The sequence below is a fragment of the Aquarana catesbeiana genome, linkage group LG02 (genome assembly GCF_042186555.1).
Source record: "Aquarana catesbeiana isolate 2022-GZ linkage group LG02, ASM4218655v1, whole genome shotgun sequence".
Classification (NCBI taxonomy): domain Eukaryota; kingdom Metazoa; phylum Chordata; class Amphibia; order Anura; family Ranidae; genus Aquarana; species Aquarana catesbeiana.
This window is the reverse complement of record NC_133325.1, coordinates 588,631,685-588,648,630: the sequence shown is the minus strand read 5'-3', so window position 1 is coordinate 588,648,630 and position 16,946 is coordinate 588,631,685. Positions and strand designations below refer to the sequence as shown.

Sequence of the window (16,946 nt, the reverse complement as noted above, 5' to 3'; positions counted from 1 at the left end):
TAAGTAGTGCATTTTATATACAGCTATATAGATCAGACCAAAATGAGGAACAAATGAAGAGGGAAGAGGAACAGAGGGACTTTATTTTCCAAATGAGGGACAATCCCTCAAAATCAGAGACAGTTGGGAGCTATGTGCTGCATAACCCCTGTGAGAACAGAACCCCATGTTATCCTTTATTTATGGTGAATAAAAAGGGCCCCAAAACTGTCTTTGGTGAACGTCTGTGTGGTTTAAACTGCATTATAACATTAGATCTGCTAGAGCATGGGGTAAAGTCAGTGCCAGATGAAGCATTTTAGTGGGAGTTGCAGTTACATGCTGCTTCTTACTGTACAGGTCTGTTATGAGCAAAATTTGTTTGCGTGACTCAGTAGCTGTTGATAGAGAAGAGGACGTAAAGCTTACATGCTTGGGAATGACGGATCTGCAGCAGATTAAATAAAAGTAATGCTGTGACTCAGCTACTGGCATGGATAAGATAAGCAGAGCTGATCTACCAATCAAATCCACACTCACATATCCATGAGTGGCTAGACTGAAAACTGTGGGTGCTGCTCAGTGTGTGACTAGCATTTGTAATTATTTTTGATTAAAGCATGAAATATTTGTAATCTTCTTAGTGTTCTCATAAAAAAAAAAACACAAAAAAAGAATCAAAACACTTTAATTCAAATATACAAAAATGGACATTATTTGAGGTACATTATAAAAGAAATTCCTTACATACTTAAACTAGATCAGGGTGTGTTTTTCTCCCTTCATGGGAATCAGAAGGACCTGCAATTAGTTTATAAGGTAGCATTACTGTGACTTTGCAGGATGAGATGTATGTAAATGTAAGGGCAATGATATTGCTGCATACTGTCTCCGTCTGGGCCCATGAGAGAAAAAACAAGTGCAGGTATGGCTAAACGTCACAATTACAAATACAAATGCTAAAATAACGCAAACATCCCTTTCACACATTTACATTACAGCATACATACAGAGGCACAGTGCAGACATTGGCATAACACGATAACCTTATTGTGCTTGTGTATGGATGTTTTTTGTGGTGCAGATTCATAAAAAACTGAAGAAAGAAAAGCTTGTGTGTTGCAGCTGGCAACCAGTTAGATGTGTACTTACAACCGGCACTAGAAAGAATAGTTTGCAAACTCTTTGCTTGCTGTGGAAAAGCCATCACTTTTCTTTATTCAGTTTTTTTTTTTTTTAAACTAGTCCTACTCCACCTTAAATCTGAACCTGTGTTTTGCCTATGTAGGGCAACTATGGAGTTATGTCCCGCAATAATGTATATTACGGTAAGGCAGCCCATTAAAAATTAATGGGCTGCCAAAGCACCCCTAATGTGGTAAAAATCGCATAAGACCCTTTTTTTGTAACACAGCGCAGTGCTGTACATTGCAGCAGGCTACAGCACAAGTGCATTGAATTGCGTTGGGGTGGTATTCAAAATGAACGACACTACAACACAGTAGCGCAAGTTACGCGCGTTACTGCGTGTGATAATGAGCACATTACCGTACCACAGAAGCACAAATGGGCCCTAAGCCAGCTCTCACAGCAGTTTGCACTTCCCCTCCCGCCACTGGGAATGAACTGCAATAGCCTTGTGTAAGCTCCACATCATCACTTAGAGCTTACACAAGGCTAATGACTAAATCCACACCCACATGTGACAGTTAGTGGCCAGTCACCAAGCAGCAGCACTGTCACATGGGAGGAAGGGGAGTGCGTCATATGCTCCCCAAACCCAGAAGTACTCAGTGTTTCTTTTTGCTCCCTGAGCAGTCAGGGGAGCTATACGAAGAGGTGTATAAGCTGCTGTTGGGACTGGCCTTAAAAGAGAGGTCTGGCAAAAGCTTTTTGGCCATACTTCTCTTATGGGTTACAGGAGTGCACTTGCTTGTGCTTTCCTGTGACTCAGAATCAGCTAACAGCAGGCTTTAGACTGTGACAGAGGCACTCCAGGCTCTGGAAGGATCCCAACCATATTGTTGGGATAAACCCAGCTGCCTGATTGATAGCTGACTCTGACTCTCAGAGTGTGGCTGAGAGTCGAAGCCAGCTCCACCCACCCTGTCTACAGCCCAGTGCTCCAGTGAGCGCTGGAGGGGCAGAGCAGAAAGTGGTGACTGATAGTTACTGCTCTCCACTCAGAGCTGACCAAGAACTGAGCAATCATGTGATTGCTCAGTTCTTGGTCTTAGAGCCAGCGGGGGACAGCTGCAGCATCACACATATGCTGCAGTATTGAAGTGAGTACATATGTTTGTTTTTTTAGTTACCCCAAATTTCTCCTTTGATGTTAACCTCCATAGGTAAAGCACAGTTTCACTTTGAGGAATTAAACATTAGTACATGTTGCCTATTGCATCAGATTCTACAAACAAACAGTTGGAATCTGCTTGGCTGCTGTAAACAACAAGAACACTTCTCCCTTAGAGCACTTCTCCAACTAGAGGCCCAATTTTTCTACACTGACACTGCCAGCCTGTTCTGCACATGCATCACAGTTACTTACTGTACATTCTCAGTTGCATGCAAGAGCGTTGTTACTTTTCTCTATTACAGATATTGGGTATGCTCAGCGTTTTGTACCCTTCAGTGGCCAACACAGACTTTGCAGGGCACATGAGCAGAAAAAACAAAATGGGCCCCAATATGTGCTCATCACAGCTGCACCATGTCTGCATGCAGCTGTTTCTTGGTACGGTATAGTCCAGCAGTCCACACTGCTTTGCTCCTATAAATTAAACACCACTCATCATCCCATATGCAACAGATGTGCCTTTGCTGGCAATAACAGCTTTAGACACATCTCTTCCAGTGCAAACAGACCTGCTCATGTGCCACCAGAACAGTTCGACACCCTATACTGCGCTCTATTATCTCTGCTTATTCCACCTCCCTTGCTAAAAGCTCAGGCTTTCCACTACATTGGACTAAAGTGCCCTCTTACAGCACAGGACGTATGGTGCCTGGTATCCTCATAAATTAGAATTAGGTACTGACTGGTTCCTAGATGTTCTTGTTTTCTATCCCTTGTAACATACTATTACATAATGGCTACAGAGCACTTCATGCTAATCTCCCCTTCATACAATTTAATGTCTATCAAAATAACAATACATGGATAGAAATGAACATTCTGAATGTGTAAACATGTGCTATTGCTGTCTGCTTGTATTTAATACTGAAATTGTTTCCTGAAATATCCTTTGACATTGTTTCAAGAGTGACTCCATGTTGTCACCTGCAAATATATAAGAACCATTAAGGCTACATATTCAACCTGTGATCCAAATTATACATTAGTAGGTTTGCACATTGTGATTTAAAAACAAAAGAGGAAGTACATAAAATAATTCCAATAAAAGCTGCCCAGTGCTGAACAAAATGCCTCCCCAAAGGCATAACCATCTTTAGTGCTCCAGTTTTGTGCCGTCCAGATGTGACTTTAGTGTTGTAGTATTCCATGATATGTGAACACCCAGAATCACTTTCAAGACTGCAGTGCGTATTTTCTATGATGTAGAAACTTTTAGGGGTATTACTAAAAGAGAATTCTATTGACATTGGAATTGTGGCTTATAATAATTAAGATGTCTTTTTTCCTAGTGCAGGTTAAAAGCTAACACCTGGCTATTAGCTATAGGTAATTCTCACTTTAGCAAATATTTCTTATACCTGGGCTTATTTATTAAAGCAGAGCATTCTCTTTACTATAGTAAATTATTCAATATAAAAGTTTGAGAGGAGTTACTTCCATTGGCATATTGCTCAAATGCCTTAATAAGGGAGCCCACATATATTTGAAGCTAGCTGCAAAATGATAGCTGGACTTTTTAAACACGCAGTTATCCCCTAATGAACCTCATAGCTAGAGTAATCCTTTTAATAATAAAATTAATCCTGAGAACGACAAACAAAAATTCTAAATTCCCCCTCCATATTAATCTAATCAGAGTGGTCATTACCAAGTGGTTCTTCTTATAACCTGCAATACTGGAATTTAGTGGTTTGTGTTCATGTTCAGAGACAACCATTTTAACTATTACTATGCTCCAGTGATCAGGGCTTCGAATCCAGGCAGTTATGGTACTCTTGGCACAGAGGTGTTATTGAGATAATTGGCCAGTCCATGAAAACAGATGTCATGGAAATATTTAGTTGTGTGCAACCAGTTCAGATATCTTTGAACAGTGCCACTGTGTTTTGGTGCATTAAGGCATTCTGACCACTGATCTGGGTTAATAGTAGGGAACTAAACTGAGACAGAGAAGACATATATGGAGGGATCGGACTATGGAGGATGTATAATGAAGGAAGAATCATGGAGAGGTTTAGCCAGGCCTATAAAACAGAAAAACAGAAAAGAGTTAGTGAGAGACATCTCATTAATCATTCTAAATAAAGGGTAAGTTCACATTTACTCATGTTTCCCAAATAGTGATCCATGCACTACAATGTCCCCAATATATTAAAATGTTGTGCTCTGTTCCCAAATCAAATGCCCACCTCTTCAGCTACTGACACCATTGTCCTCCCCAATCTGTCCTGCAGATGGCAAGATGCACCCAGCCCCAGAAATCCATATAAGAGCACTACCAGCTTCTCACCCCATTCGCAGATATATAGTTCACTCTCTTCCACAGCTCAGATTTTTGCAAATACAGGAGAGCTGTGCAGGACTGTGCAGGCATGAATGGGAAATGAAGCTGGGATTGCTCGTTCATGGATTTCCGGGGAATTTATTATGTACACCCTGCCATCTGCAGGACTGATTTGTGGGGAAATTTTAATATATTGTGAAGCATTTTAATATATTGGGGACACTGTGGTGCATGAGGACCTTTTTGATGGGTAACGGTAGACTTACCCTTTAAACATTTTATCAGTCCACCCAAAAGAAATATATTAGTTTCAGGTGTAAGCTGGTAGGTTAAATCAGCCTCGCTTCCTATAAGTCCTGGATACTCCAACAGTGAGATCTGCCGGCCATAATTGCTGATTTAATGTGGGGGAGGTTTACCAATGATGGTGCACACAGAATTTAGTGCAGCTGTGCATAGTAACCAATCTGCTTCTAGGTTTTATTGTCAAAACTTAATTGAACAAACTAACGTTAGAAGTGGATTGGTTCTGTGTGCATCAGTTTTAGTAACTTTCTCCCTCTGTGTCTATCTGGGTGTTCCCAACAACCTTTGCTTGTTCCTGCTCCACCTGTGGCAAACTCCATAACGTAAGATAAAGAAAGAAATCCAAAATGGAGAGCAAGGCACCCTCACAAAGGCCACAGCATTTATGCAGATCCAATAAGTCACGTTTAGATGTCTCACCTATGAAATCCCCCAGAGGTATAAGAAACTGGTGATTTAACACTGCAACATCTAACAATACCCGAATTGTCAGTTTTGGGTGGACTGGCCCTTTAATTAAACATGTTAATGGACAAACAGAGCGGAAGTTTTTATTTGGAATACATTACACTTTGATTCAATTCTGCAAATACTGCAGTAGGCAACACATTCCATCACGAAGACAGATAACACAAATGTACACTTACTTCTGTCCTTATCTCAAATTACAAGAGGGAACTAATTAGAATTCATATTTACTTTCTCTTTTATGGTTCATTAATTTATGGACATAATTAGAGGAAGCCTATACATGTACAGCACCATATTTCAATATTACAGTTACATCTAGCAGCTTACATTTCCATTGGTGTGCCCTGATCTATCATCATGATTATATTGCACAAGGGTGGGAGTAAAGTGATTGTGTCATGATCTGTGCCATGATAAGACCACAACACATAAACACCTATTAGATATACATATAATTTGCTACTGTTCATTGGAACAGCCCAATATACACAATTAGACATGTAAATAAACTGTGGAGATAATAGATAAAATAGTGTAGCGCTGGACTAAAAATACGCATATAATGATATATGCAAGTGGACGGGGCCCATAAATGTGTAAATAAAGTGACTAGTGAATAAAGACCATATAACATTCAGTCTAAAATGATCAAGTGCATGTATAGTGACACTAGAGATTAATCAAGTGCACCTGCATATATTTAAAAAACAAGAAGTGATATGAGAGTAAATATAAAAGTGGCAAACTTCAGGTGAATAAAATGAACCAATGTGACAGCAAAATGAATGAAAAATATATTATATCAACACAAGACATCAAATCACTAATAGTGCTAATAAATCCTAATGCTTAGTGATCGCACATGAAAAGGAAATTAAATGAATATATAAACAGTCCCAAAAAAAAAAATCCAAAGAACAGGTCCCAAAGCGTAGTGACACTCCAACACAGAATCTGGTTCAGTGTTCCACCGCAGCTGTTGCCCACCACCAAGGGATAAAAGTTGGAGGCTTACCGGACAGCCTGCGACCACCCTTATTCAGGGAGGTCAAAACAGGCTCAGTAGAAATATGTGGGTCCAGATGATATCCTCACCAATAATCTCCAGGTGTACTCCAGGTATCTTTTATGGCAAGCCAAGAGGGGCTTCCAAACGGGGTGCAGCTAGGACAAATAAAAAAAATGCTAACCAAACATTGTGTGTGTCTAACCAATGATTATTCCTGCATTGTTTTGGTCAAATTTGGACATTTGGACATTGGATTTGAGGCCTTTACCAATGTTTCTCAACTCAAATCCTCAAGTACCCCCGACAGGTCGGGGTACTTGAGGATTTGAGTTGAGAAACATTGGTAAAGGCCTCAAATCCAATGTCCAAATGTCCAAATTTGACCAAAACAATGCAGGAATAATCATTGGTTAGACACACACAATGTTTGGTTAGCATTTTTTTTATTTGTCCTAGCTGCACCCCGTTTGGAAGCCCCTCTTGGCTTGCCATAAAAGATACCTGGAGTACACCTGGAGATTATTGGTGAGGATATCATCTGGACCCACATATTTCTACTGAGCCTGTTTTGACCTCCCTGAATAAGGGTGGTCGCAGGCTGTCCGGTAAGCCTCCAACTTTTATCCCTTGGTGGTGGGCAACAGCTGCGGTGGAACACTGAACCAGATTCTGTGTTGGAGTGTCACTACGCTTTGGGACCTGTTCTTTGGATTTTTTTTTTTGGGACTGTTTATATATTCATTTAATTTCCTTTTCATGTGCGATCACTAAGCATTAGGATTTATTAGCACTATTAGTGATTTGATGTCTTGTGTTGATATAATATATTTTTCATTCATTTTGCTGTCACATTGGTTCATTTTATTCACCTGAAGTTTGCCACTTTTATATTTACTCTCATATCACTTCTTGTTTTTTAAATATATGCAGGTGCACTTGATTAATCTCTAGTGTCACTATACATGCACTTGATCATTTTAGACTGAATGTTATATGGTCTTTATTCACTAGTCACTTTATTTACACATTTATGGGCCCCGTCCACTTGCATATATCATTATATGCGTATTTTTAGTCCAGCGCTACACTATTTTATCTATTGTTCATTTTGTGTGCCCTTGTATTGGGGTTATTGTGTTTTAGCTGCAGGACTCACTTCACGTTTTTCAGTTTTTAAATTGAACACCGAGCGCAATTTCCCCCCCCCTCCCCTTTCCTTTTTGCCATTTAAAAACTGTGGAGATGCCTAAAGACTTTTATTAACGGAGTAATGTGGGGTGCTCTATGAGTCCCATCATGCTTTAAAGCTGTGACAATTGTCCACAACAACCACATAATAATATTATTTTATTTGATTGTTCCAAGTTAGGAAGAAAGTGAGTGGTTTCTATGGACACAGTGTAACATTAATATTAAAGTGTATATGGATAACTGAGTAGGCCCCTATAATTAAAAAGTTTCTGTTAAAATACCTAAAGCTATAGTATCTATAGATATAGTATAAGATATAGGTATAAGACCAAAAAAGTAAATAACAAGCCAATAGGGATGAGCTTCGAGTCGAACTCATGTTCGACTCAAACATCGGCTGTTCGCAAGTTCGCCGAACAGTGAACAATTTGGGGTGCTCGCGGCAAATTTGAATGCCCCGGAACACCCTTTAAAAGTCTATGGGAGAAATCAAAAGTGCTAATTTTAAAGGCTTATATTCATGGTATTGTCATAAAAAGTGTTTGGGGACCCGGGTCCTGCCCCAGGGGACATGGATCAATGCAAAGAAAGTTTTAAAAACGGCCGTTTTTTCAGGAGCAGTGATTTTAATAATGCTTAAAGTGAAACAAGTGTAATATCCCTTTAAATTTCGTAGCTGGGGGGTGTCTATAGTATGCCTGTAAAGGGGCGCATGTTTCCCCTGTTTAGAACAGTCTGACAGCAAAATGACATTTCAAATGAAAAAAAGTCATTTAAACTACTGCAGCTATTAATGAATTGCCGATCCGACAATACACATAAAAGTTCATTGATAAAAACGGCATGGGAATTCCCCACAGGGGAACCCCGAACCAAAATTAAAAAAAAAAAATGACGTGGGGGGTCCCCCTAAATTCCATACCAGGCCCTTCAGGTCTGGTATGGATATTAAGGGGAACCCCGGCCAAAATTTAAAAAAAAAATGGCGTAGGGTCCCCCTCAAAAACTATACCAGACCCTTCAGGTCTGGTATGGATTTTAAGGGGAACCCCGTGCCAAAATTTAAAAAAAACGGTGTGGGGTCCCCCCAAAAATCCATACCAGACCCTTATCCGAGCACGCAACCTGGCAGGCCGCAGGAAAAGAGGGGGGGGTGAGAGAGCACCCCCCCCCTCCTGAACCGTACCAGGCCACTAGGGATGAGCTTCGAGTTCGAGTCGAACTCATGTTCGAGTCGAACTCATGTTCGACTCAAACATTGGCTGTTCGCAAGTTCGCCGAACAGCGAACAATTTGGGGTGTTCGCGGCAAATTCGAATGCCGCGGAACACCCTTTAAAAGTCTATGGGAGAAATCAAAAGTGCTAATTTTAAAGGCTTATATGCAAGTTATTGTCATAAAAAGTGTTTGGGGACCTGGGTCCTGCCCCAGGGGACATGGATCAATGCAAAAAAACATTTTAAAAACGGACGTTTTTTCAGGAGCAGTGATTTTAATAATGCTTAAAGTCAAACAATAAAAGTGTAATATCCCTTTAAATTTCGTAGCTGGGGGGTGTCTATAGTATGCCTGTAAAGGGGCGCATGTTTCCCGTGTTTAGAACAGTCTGACAGCAAAATGACATTTCGCGGGCGCCATGGGTGCGGAGCGGCCTGAGGAGAAGAAGATAGAAGACGCCGCGGAGGAGATGCTGGATGAGAACGCCGGAGGAAGAACCAGAAGAAGAAGAAGATGAAGGAAGATAGAAGAAAGAAGAAGCATTTAAATAAAGGAATTGTCAAAAACTGTCTCTTGTCATTTTTAACATTTTTGACAGTTTTTAGTGAAATGGTAGGGGTAAGTACCCCCTTACCATTTCACACAGGGGGGGGCGGGATCTGGGGGTCCCCTTGTTAAAGGGGGCTTCCAGATTCCGATAAGCCCCCCGCCCGCAGACCCCCACAACCACCGGCCAGGGTTGTGGGGATGAGGCCCTTGTCCTCATCAACATGGGGACAAGGTGTTTTGGGGGGCTACCCCAAAGCACCCTCCCAATGTTGAGGGCATGTGGCCTGGTACAGTTCAGGAGGGGGGGCGCACTCTCGTCCCCCCCTCTTTTCCTGCGGCCTGCCAGGTTGCGTGCTCGGATAAGGGTCTGGTATGGATTTTTGGGGGGACCTCACGCCGTTTTTTTTTTTTTTTTTTTTTTGGCGCGGGGTTCCCCTTAAAATCCATACCAGACCTGAAGGGTCTGACAGCAAAATGTCATTTTGCTGTCAGACTGTTCTAAACACGGGAAACATGCGCCCCTTTACAGGAATACTATAGACACCCCCCAGGTACGAAATTTAAAGGGATATTACACTTTTATTGTTTCACTTTAAGCATTATTAAAATCACTGCTCCCGGAAAAAATTGTTTTTTTTCCTTTGAAATGTCATTTTGCTGTCAGACTGTTCTAAACACGGGAAACATGCGCCCCTTTACAGGCATACTATAGACACCCCCCAGCTACGAAATTTAAAGGGATATTACACTTTTATTGTTTGACTTTAAGCATTATTAAAATCACTGCTCCTGAAAAAAACGGCCGTTTTTAAAACTTTTTTTTTGCATTGATCCATGTCCCCTGGGGCAGGACCCAGGTCCCCAAACACTTTTTATGACAATAACTTGCATATAAGCCTTTAAAATTAGCACTTTTGATTATTCATGTTCGTGTCCCATAGACTTTAACGCTGTTCACGTGTTCGAACAGATTTTTTGCCTGTTCGCATGTTCTGGTGCGAACCGAACAAGGGGGTGTTCGGCTCATCCCTACAAGCCAACTACACTGTAAAGACAATTATACATGTGTTTTATACTAAAGGGTTGAAATATGACATGAGGTTACATTACAGATAAAGAATGATAGAAAACCTTTTTTTGTTGTTGATAACTTAAATCAAAGACCCCGTGTAAAAATGTATGGGGTAAAATATCCAACAGGTTCTTAAACACTGGAAGGTAGCTGACCCTCCTACACTTAAAGAGTGGATCAATTAGATGGGAGATACTTTGTGTATGGAAAGGTACAGTATCTCACAAAAGTGAGTACACCCCTCACATTTTTGTATATATTTTATTATATCTTTTCATGTGACAACACTGAAGAAATTACACTTTGCTACAATGCAAAGTAGTGAGTGTACAGCTTGTATAACAGTGTAAATTTGCTGTCCCCTCAAAATAACTCAACACACAGCCATTAATGTCTAAACTGCTGGCAACAAAAGTGAGTACACCCCTAAGTGAAAATGTCCAATTTGGGCCCAAAGTGTCAATATTTTGTGTGGCCACCATTATTTTCCAGCACTGCCTTAACCCTCTTGGGCATGGAGTTCACCAGAGCTTCACAGGTTGCCACTGGACTCCTCTTCCACTCCTCCATGATGACATCACGGAGCTGGTGGATGTTAAAGACCTTGCTCTCCTCCACCTTCCATTTCTGTATGCCCCACAGATGCTCAGTAGGGTTTAGGTCTGAAACCATGCATGGCCAGTCCATCGCCTTTACCCTCAGCTTCTTTAGCAAGGCAGTGGTCATCTTGAAGGTGTGTTTGGGGTCGTTATCATGTTGGAATACTGCCCTGCGACGTGGTCTCTGAAAGGAGGGGATCATACTCTGCTTCAATATGTCACAGTACATGCTGGCATTCATGGTTCCCTCAATGAACTGTAGCTCCCTAGTGGCGGCAGCACTCATGCAGCCCCAGACCATGACATTCCCATCAACATGCTTGACTGTAGGCAAGACACACTTGTCTTTGTACTCCTCACCTGGTTGCTGCCACACACGCTTGACACCATCTGAACCAAATAAGTTTATCTTGGTCTCATCAGACCACAGGACATGGTTCCAGTAATCCATGCCCTTAGTCTGCTTGTCTTCAGCAAACTGTTTGGGGGCTTTCTTGTGCATCATCTTTAGAAGAGGCTTCCTTCTGGGACGACAGCCATGCAGACCAATTTGATGCAGTGTGCGGTGTATGGTCTGAGCACTGACAAGCTGACCCCCAACCCCTTCAACCTCTGGAGCAATGCTGGCATCACTCATATGTCTATTTCCCAAAGACAACCTCTGGATATGACACTGAGCACGTGCACTCAACTTCTTTGGTCGACCACGGCGAGGCCTGTTCTGAGTGAAACCTGTCCTGTTAAACCGCTGTATGGTCTTGGCCACCGTGCTGCAGATCAGTTTCAGGGCTCAGTTTCTTGGCAATCTTCTTATAGCCTAGGCCATCTTTATGTAGAGCAACAATTCCTTTTTTCAGATCCTCAGAGAGTTCTTTGCCATGAGGTCCCATGTTGCACTTCCAGTGACCAGTATAAGAGAGCGATGACACCAAATTTAACACAGCTGCTCCCCATTCACACCTGAGACTTTGTAACACTAACGAGTCACATGACACCGGGGAGGGAAAATAGCTAATTGGGCCCAATTTGGACATTTTCACTTAGTGGTGTACTCACTTTTGTTGCCAGCGGTTTAGACATTAATGACTGAGTGTTGTTATTTTGAAGGGACAGCAAACTTACACTGTTATACAAGCTGTACACTCAATACTTTACATTGTAGCAAGTGTCATTTCTTCAGTGTTGTCACATGAAAAGATATAATAAAATATTTACAAAAATGTGTGGGGTGTATTTACTTTTGTGAGATACTGTATATCTCCAAACACAGGGGGGCGCCCGAGCAAATTCAAATTATGGGGCCCATGGCTGAATATCCCCAGGGCTTTCCCTAGTAGACTTGGTTATGGATAGATTACTGTTGTAAAGCTATTGTGGAAGTGTATCAACGTGATGAACCGGGTAACAATGTACTGCATGACTTGGTGGGGTGCTTATGTTAGGCTCTACGGGAGGATGTGCACCTCTCTGTGTTGGGGTCTGGAACTGTGACATGTTTATGTTTCCCATATGCTGTCTGGAACCTGTAAACTTTTGTTGTATGCCTTATGTTTCTCAAGAAACTTCTTCCAGAGATAAAAAAAATAATAATAAAGTAACAAGACCCTGGACACCAAAGGATACAACTGATCTACACTTAAGTAATGCATTACAAGGTATAAAGGATGGAAGCCAGATACCTTCTGCTATTAGGTCATCAGAGGTGGATCCTTGAACTGCTCTGCTCCCACAATATATAATTTGCATAGTTATCGAAAATGTGAGTTTTTTTATTTATCTCCTGTCATACTAGATCAGTCTACTCATTATTTCCTACACTACAGTGTTCTGTTACTGTGTGTCACTTTAAAAAAGGCCCTACCCTGTGATCTTTCCATTTACTTTTTCTTTACCAGTACGAAAGACATACAATGACATCGTACGATGAAGTGACTTAGTATGTGGCAGACATTAGTACTGTGACCCACTTGTACAGTGGCTGCAGCTGAAGGTGTGAGGTCTTCATGGGAGCCTGATATCCATAGGAATCATAGGAGCCAATGAAATCAACTGCAAAATAGAAATTCTGTTAGTTAAGAGCTTACAAAAATGCTGTTTAATAATTTAATATTATTATAATATGATAAGTATTGCTAGTAGAGGCTTAGTGCGTGACAAAGCCTATACTAAATTACCAGTTGTATGTTAATTGCTTAGTGCTATACTTAAAGGAAAACTCCAGTAGTGTATTGAAGAAAAAACTATATAATATTTAACTGCTACACAAATCATTTTATAATGTTTTGCCATTATAAACTGGATTTCCATTTTGATGTACTTCAGCTACATTCTGGCAATGATGCCCGGCATCATTCAGTTGAGAGGAATAAGAACATCTTGTGGCAGAGAAGTGCTCTAGTGGTCAGCACTGAAGAGAAGGGACATATTGCTGTTTGGCATATATTTTTTAAGTATAGCTAAAGGCAAACTTTTCTTGGTGGTATTTGATCACCTCTGCAGTTTTTATTTTTTGCGCTATAAACAAAAAAAAAAAAACGAAATTTTGAAAAAAAAACAATATTTTTTACTTTTTGCTATAATAAATATCCCCCAAAAAATATAAAAAAAACAAATAAAAACAAAATTCTTCCTCAGTGTAGGCCAATATGTATTCTTCTACATATTTTTTGGTAAAAAAAATCGCAATAAGCATATATTGATTGGTTTGTGCTAAAGTTATCGCGTCTACAAAATAGAAGATAGATTTATGGCATTATTATTATTAATTTTTTTTATTAGTAATGGCGGCGATCTATGATTTTCATCGTGACTGCGACATTACGGCGGACAGATCAGACACTTTTGACACTATTTTGGGACCATTGGCATTTATACAGCGATCAGTGCTATAAAAATGCACTGATTACTGTGTAAATGTCACTGGCAGGGAAGGGGTTAAACACTAGGGGGCGATCAAGGGGTTAAATGTGTTCCCTCAGTGTGTTCTAACTGTAGGGGGGATGGGCTCACTAGAACATGACAGAGATCACTGCTCCCGGTCACTGGGGATCACGCGCCTGCTAGACACCGATGACGGAGTGACATACTGGTACATTGTTTTGCGCACCCTTGCCACTTTGCTGACGTATATCGGCGTGAACAGATCGGCAAGTGGTTAATAAATACAAAATTTTAAATTTCTACTAGGACAGAACCAGAAGAGAAGTGTTCCAGTGGGACACTTGTTCCTGTAACAAATGTCCAAGACACTTTATTTTGAATCTCTAGGATAGGCTGTGAAGGGAAATCCCTTAATCTCATTTAAGAAAAAAACAAAAAAAAAACATTTTGCCATAAATTGGTATTTGAGCTAGTCACAAACCAGCACATCTTGATATTTTAATAAACCAACAATAATCTGAACCTCCAGAATTATTTACAAGCAACTATAGCACCTGTCATACAAAGAGCACATACTTAGATATAGGCAGCCATTGTACAGCTGTCCCTGGAATCCCAGTGATTTAAAATGCAGATTATTTTCACCTATTACAAGAGTGTCCAACCTATTGACCTTCGTGGGCCACATTGAAAGAAAAAGAATTGTCTTTGGCCACACATAAACTACACTAACAAAAAGGATAAATGATGAGCAGAAAAAGTCGGGCACAACGATCACTGATATAGATAATGTATCGATCTGAGTAATAAAACTTCATTTTTTTGTAATATATTTTAATATAATAGTAAAAGAGGGCAACATAAAACTAAGGCAATATTTGACAATGTTTTTGATAAACTATTACATCCATATCTGGTTGGATGTACGTAGTAGCAATTCTCAATTCATTCTCAAGGTCCTCATCAGATATTTTGGTTCTAATTTTGCCCTTCATGTGCTCCATCTTTGAAAATAGTTGTTCATAAATATAGGTGCTGCTGAAAACAGATGACATACAGTGCCTTGCAAAAGTATTCACCCCCCCCCCCCCCCCTTGGCATTTATCGCGTTTTGTTGCCTCACAACCTGGAATTAACATGGATTGTTTGAGGATTTGCATCATGTAATTTACAGAACATGCCCACAACTTTGAAGATTTTTTTTTTTATTATTTATTTATTGTGAAGCAAACAACAAATAGGACGAAATAACAGAAAAAGTCAATGTGCATAACTATTCACCCCCCTAAAGTCAATACTTTGTAGATAACCTTTTGCGGCTATCACAGCTCCAAGTAGCTTTGGATAAGTCTCTATGAGCTTGCCACATCTTACCACTGGGATTTTTGCCCATTCCTCCTTGCAAAACTGCTCCAGCTCCTTCAAGTTGGATGGTTTGCGCTTGTGAACAGCAATCTTTAAGTCTGACCACAGATTTTCTATTGGATTGAGGTCTGGGCTTTGACTAGGCCATTCCAACACATTTACATGTTTCCCCTTAAACCACTCAAGTGTTGCTTTAGCAGTGTGTTTGGGATCATTGTTCCGCTGGAAGATGAACCTATGTCCTAGCCTCAAATTACACACAGAGTGGTACAGGTTTTGCTCAAGAATATCCCTGTATTTAGCACCATCCATCTTTCCCTCAACTCTTCCCAGTCCCGACTGCTGAAAAACATCCCCACAGCATGAGGCTGCCACCACCATGTTTCACTGTGGGGATGGTGTTCTTTGGGTAATGTGATGAGTTGGGTTTGCGCCAGACATAGCGTTTTCTTTGATGGCCAAAAAGTTAAATTTTAGTCTCATCAGACCAGAGTACCTTCCTCCATACATTTTGGAAGTCTCTCACATGCCTTTTCCCAAAATCAAAACGTGCCATTTTGTTTTTGCTTAAAGTAATGGCTTTCTTCTGGCCACTCTGCCATAAAGCCCAACTCTATCGAGTGTACGGCTTATTGTCATCCTATTTACAGATACTCCAGTCTCTGCTGTGGAACTCTGCAGCTCCTCCGAGGTTAGCTTATGTCTCTGTGCTGCCTCTCTGATTAATGCCCTCCTTGCCCGGTCCATGAGTTTTGGTGTGTGGCAGTCTCTTGACAGGTTTGCTGTTGTGCCATGTTCTTTCCATTTGGTTATGATAGATTTGATGGTGCTCCTAGCGATCATCAAAGATTTGGATATTTTTTTATAACCTAATCCTGACTTGTACTTCTCAACAACATTGTCCCTTATTTGTTTGGAGAGTTCCTTGATCTTCATGGCAGTTTTTGGTTAGTGGTGCCTCTTGTTTAGGTGTTGCAGCCTCTGGGGCCTTTCAAAAAGGTGTGTATATGTAATGACATGTGACACTTAGATTGCACACAGGTGGACATCATTTCACTAATTATGTGACTTCTGAAGGTAATTGGTTGCACCGGAGCTTTTTATGGGCTTCATAACAAAGGGGGTAAATACATACGCACATACCAATTATCAGTTTTTTATTTCTGAAAAATAGTTTTATGTATACATTTTTCTAATTTTACTTCACCAACTTAGATTATTGTGTTCTGATCCATCACATATAATTCAGATTAAAAAAAACATTGAACCAAAGGCTGTAATATAACAAAAAGCCAAGGGGGGGGGGGATACTTTTGCAAGGCACTGTAAATAAGACATGACTGTGAAGATATTCTTCTTTCTTTGTGAAAAAGAAAACTTATAAAAGTCCAGTAAAGAGACGCTGTAAAATTGTTGGGCCACATTCATAGCCATCTTACTTAGTATAGTACTAAGCATAAAAAATAAGTGTGGGGTGTGCTGGCTTAGTCAGTTCTCTACTTTGTACACCGAGTCCTGTAAGCATTACTTACAGCTGTCTTCTTCATCCATGAAAACTTTGCTGACATAGCAGGCATAGACAAAACCGAACAGCTGCGTGTAGGAATACATGGAAGGGAAAAACAATATAATATACATATATTAGAAGACAAAAACTATAATGT

The 16,946-nt window shown here is 40.5% G+C and overlaps 1 protein-coding gene across 1 annotated transcript in view; it reads right to left on the bottom strand.

Annotated features, from left to right (window-relative positions):
• Positions 1-1,119: 1,119 nt before the first annotated feature.
• LOC141128763 (sodium/potassium-transporting ATPase subunit beta-1-interacting protein 1) overlaps positions 1,120-16,946 on the bottom strand; it is a 68,969-nt gene continuing 53,142 nt past the window's right edge. Inside the window, exons 5-7 of the mRNA XM_073616238.1 lie at positions 16,815-16,875; positions 13,005-13,086; positions 1,120-4,362 (exon numbers count right to left, since the gene is read on the bottom strand). Of these exons, the coding sequence (XP_073472339.1) occupies positions 4,353-4,362; positions 13,005-13,086; positions 16,815-16,875 (153 nt within the window). The 3' untranslated portion in view covers positions 1,120-4,352. The remainder of the gene's footprint in view (positions 4,363-13,004; positions 13,087-16,814; positions 16,876-16,946) is intronic.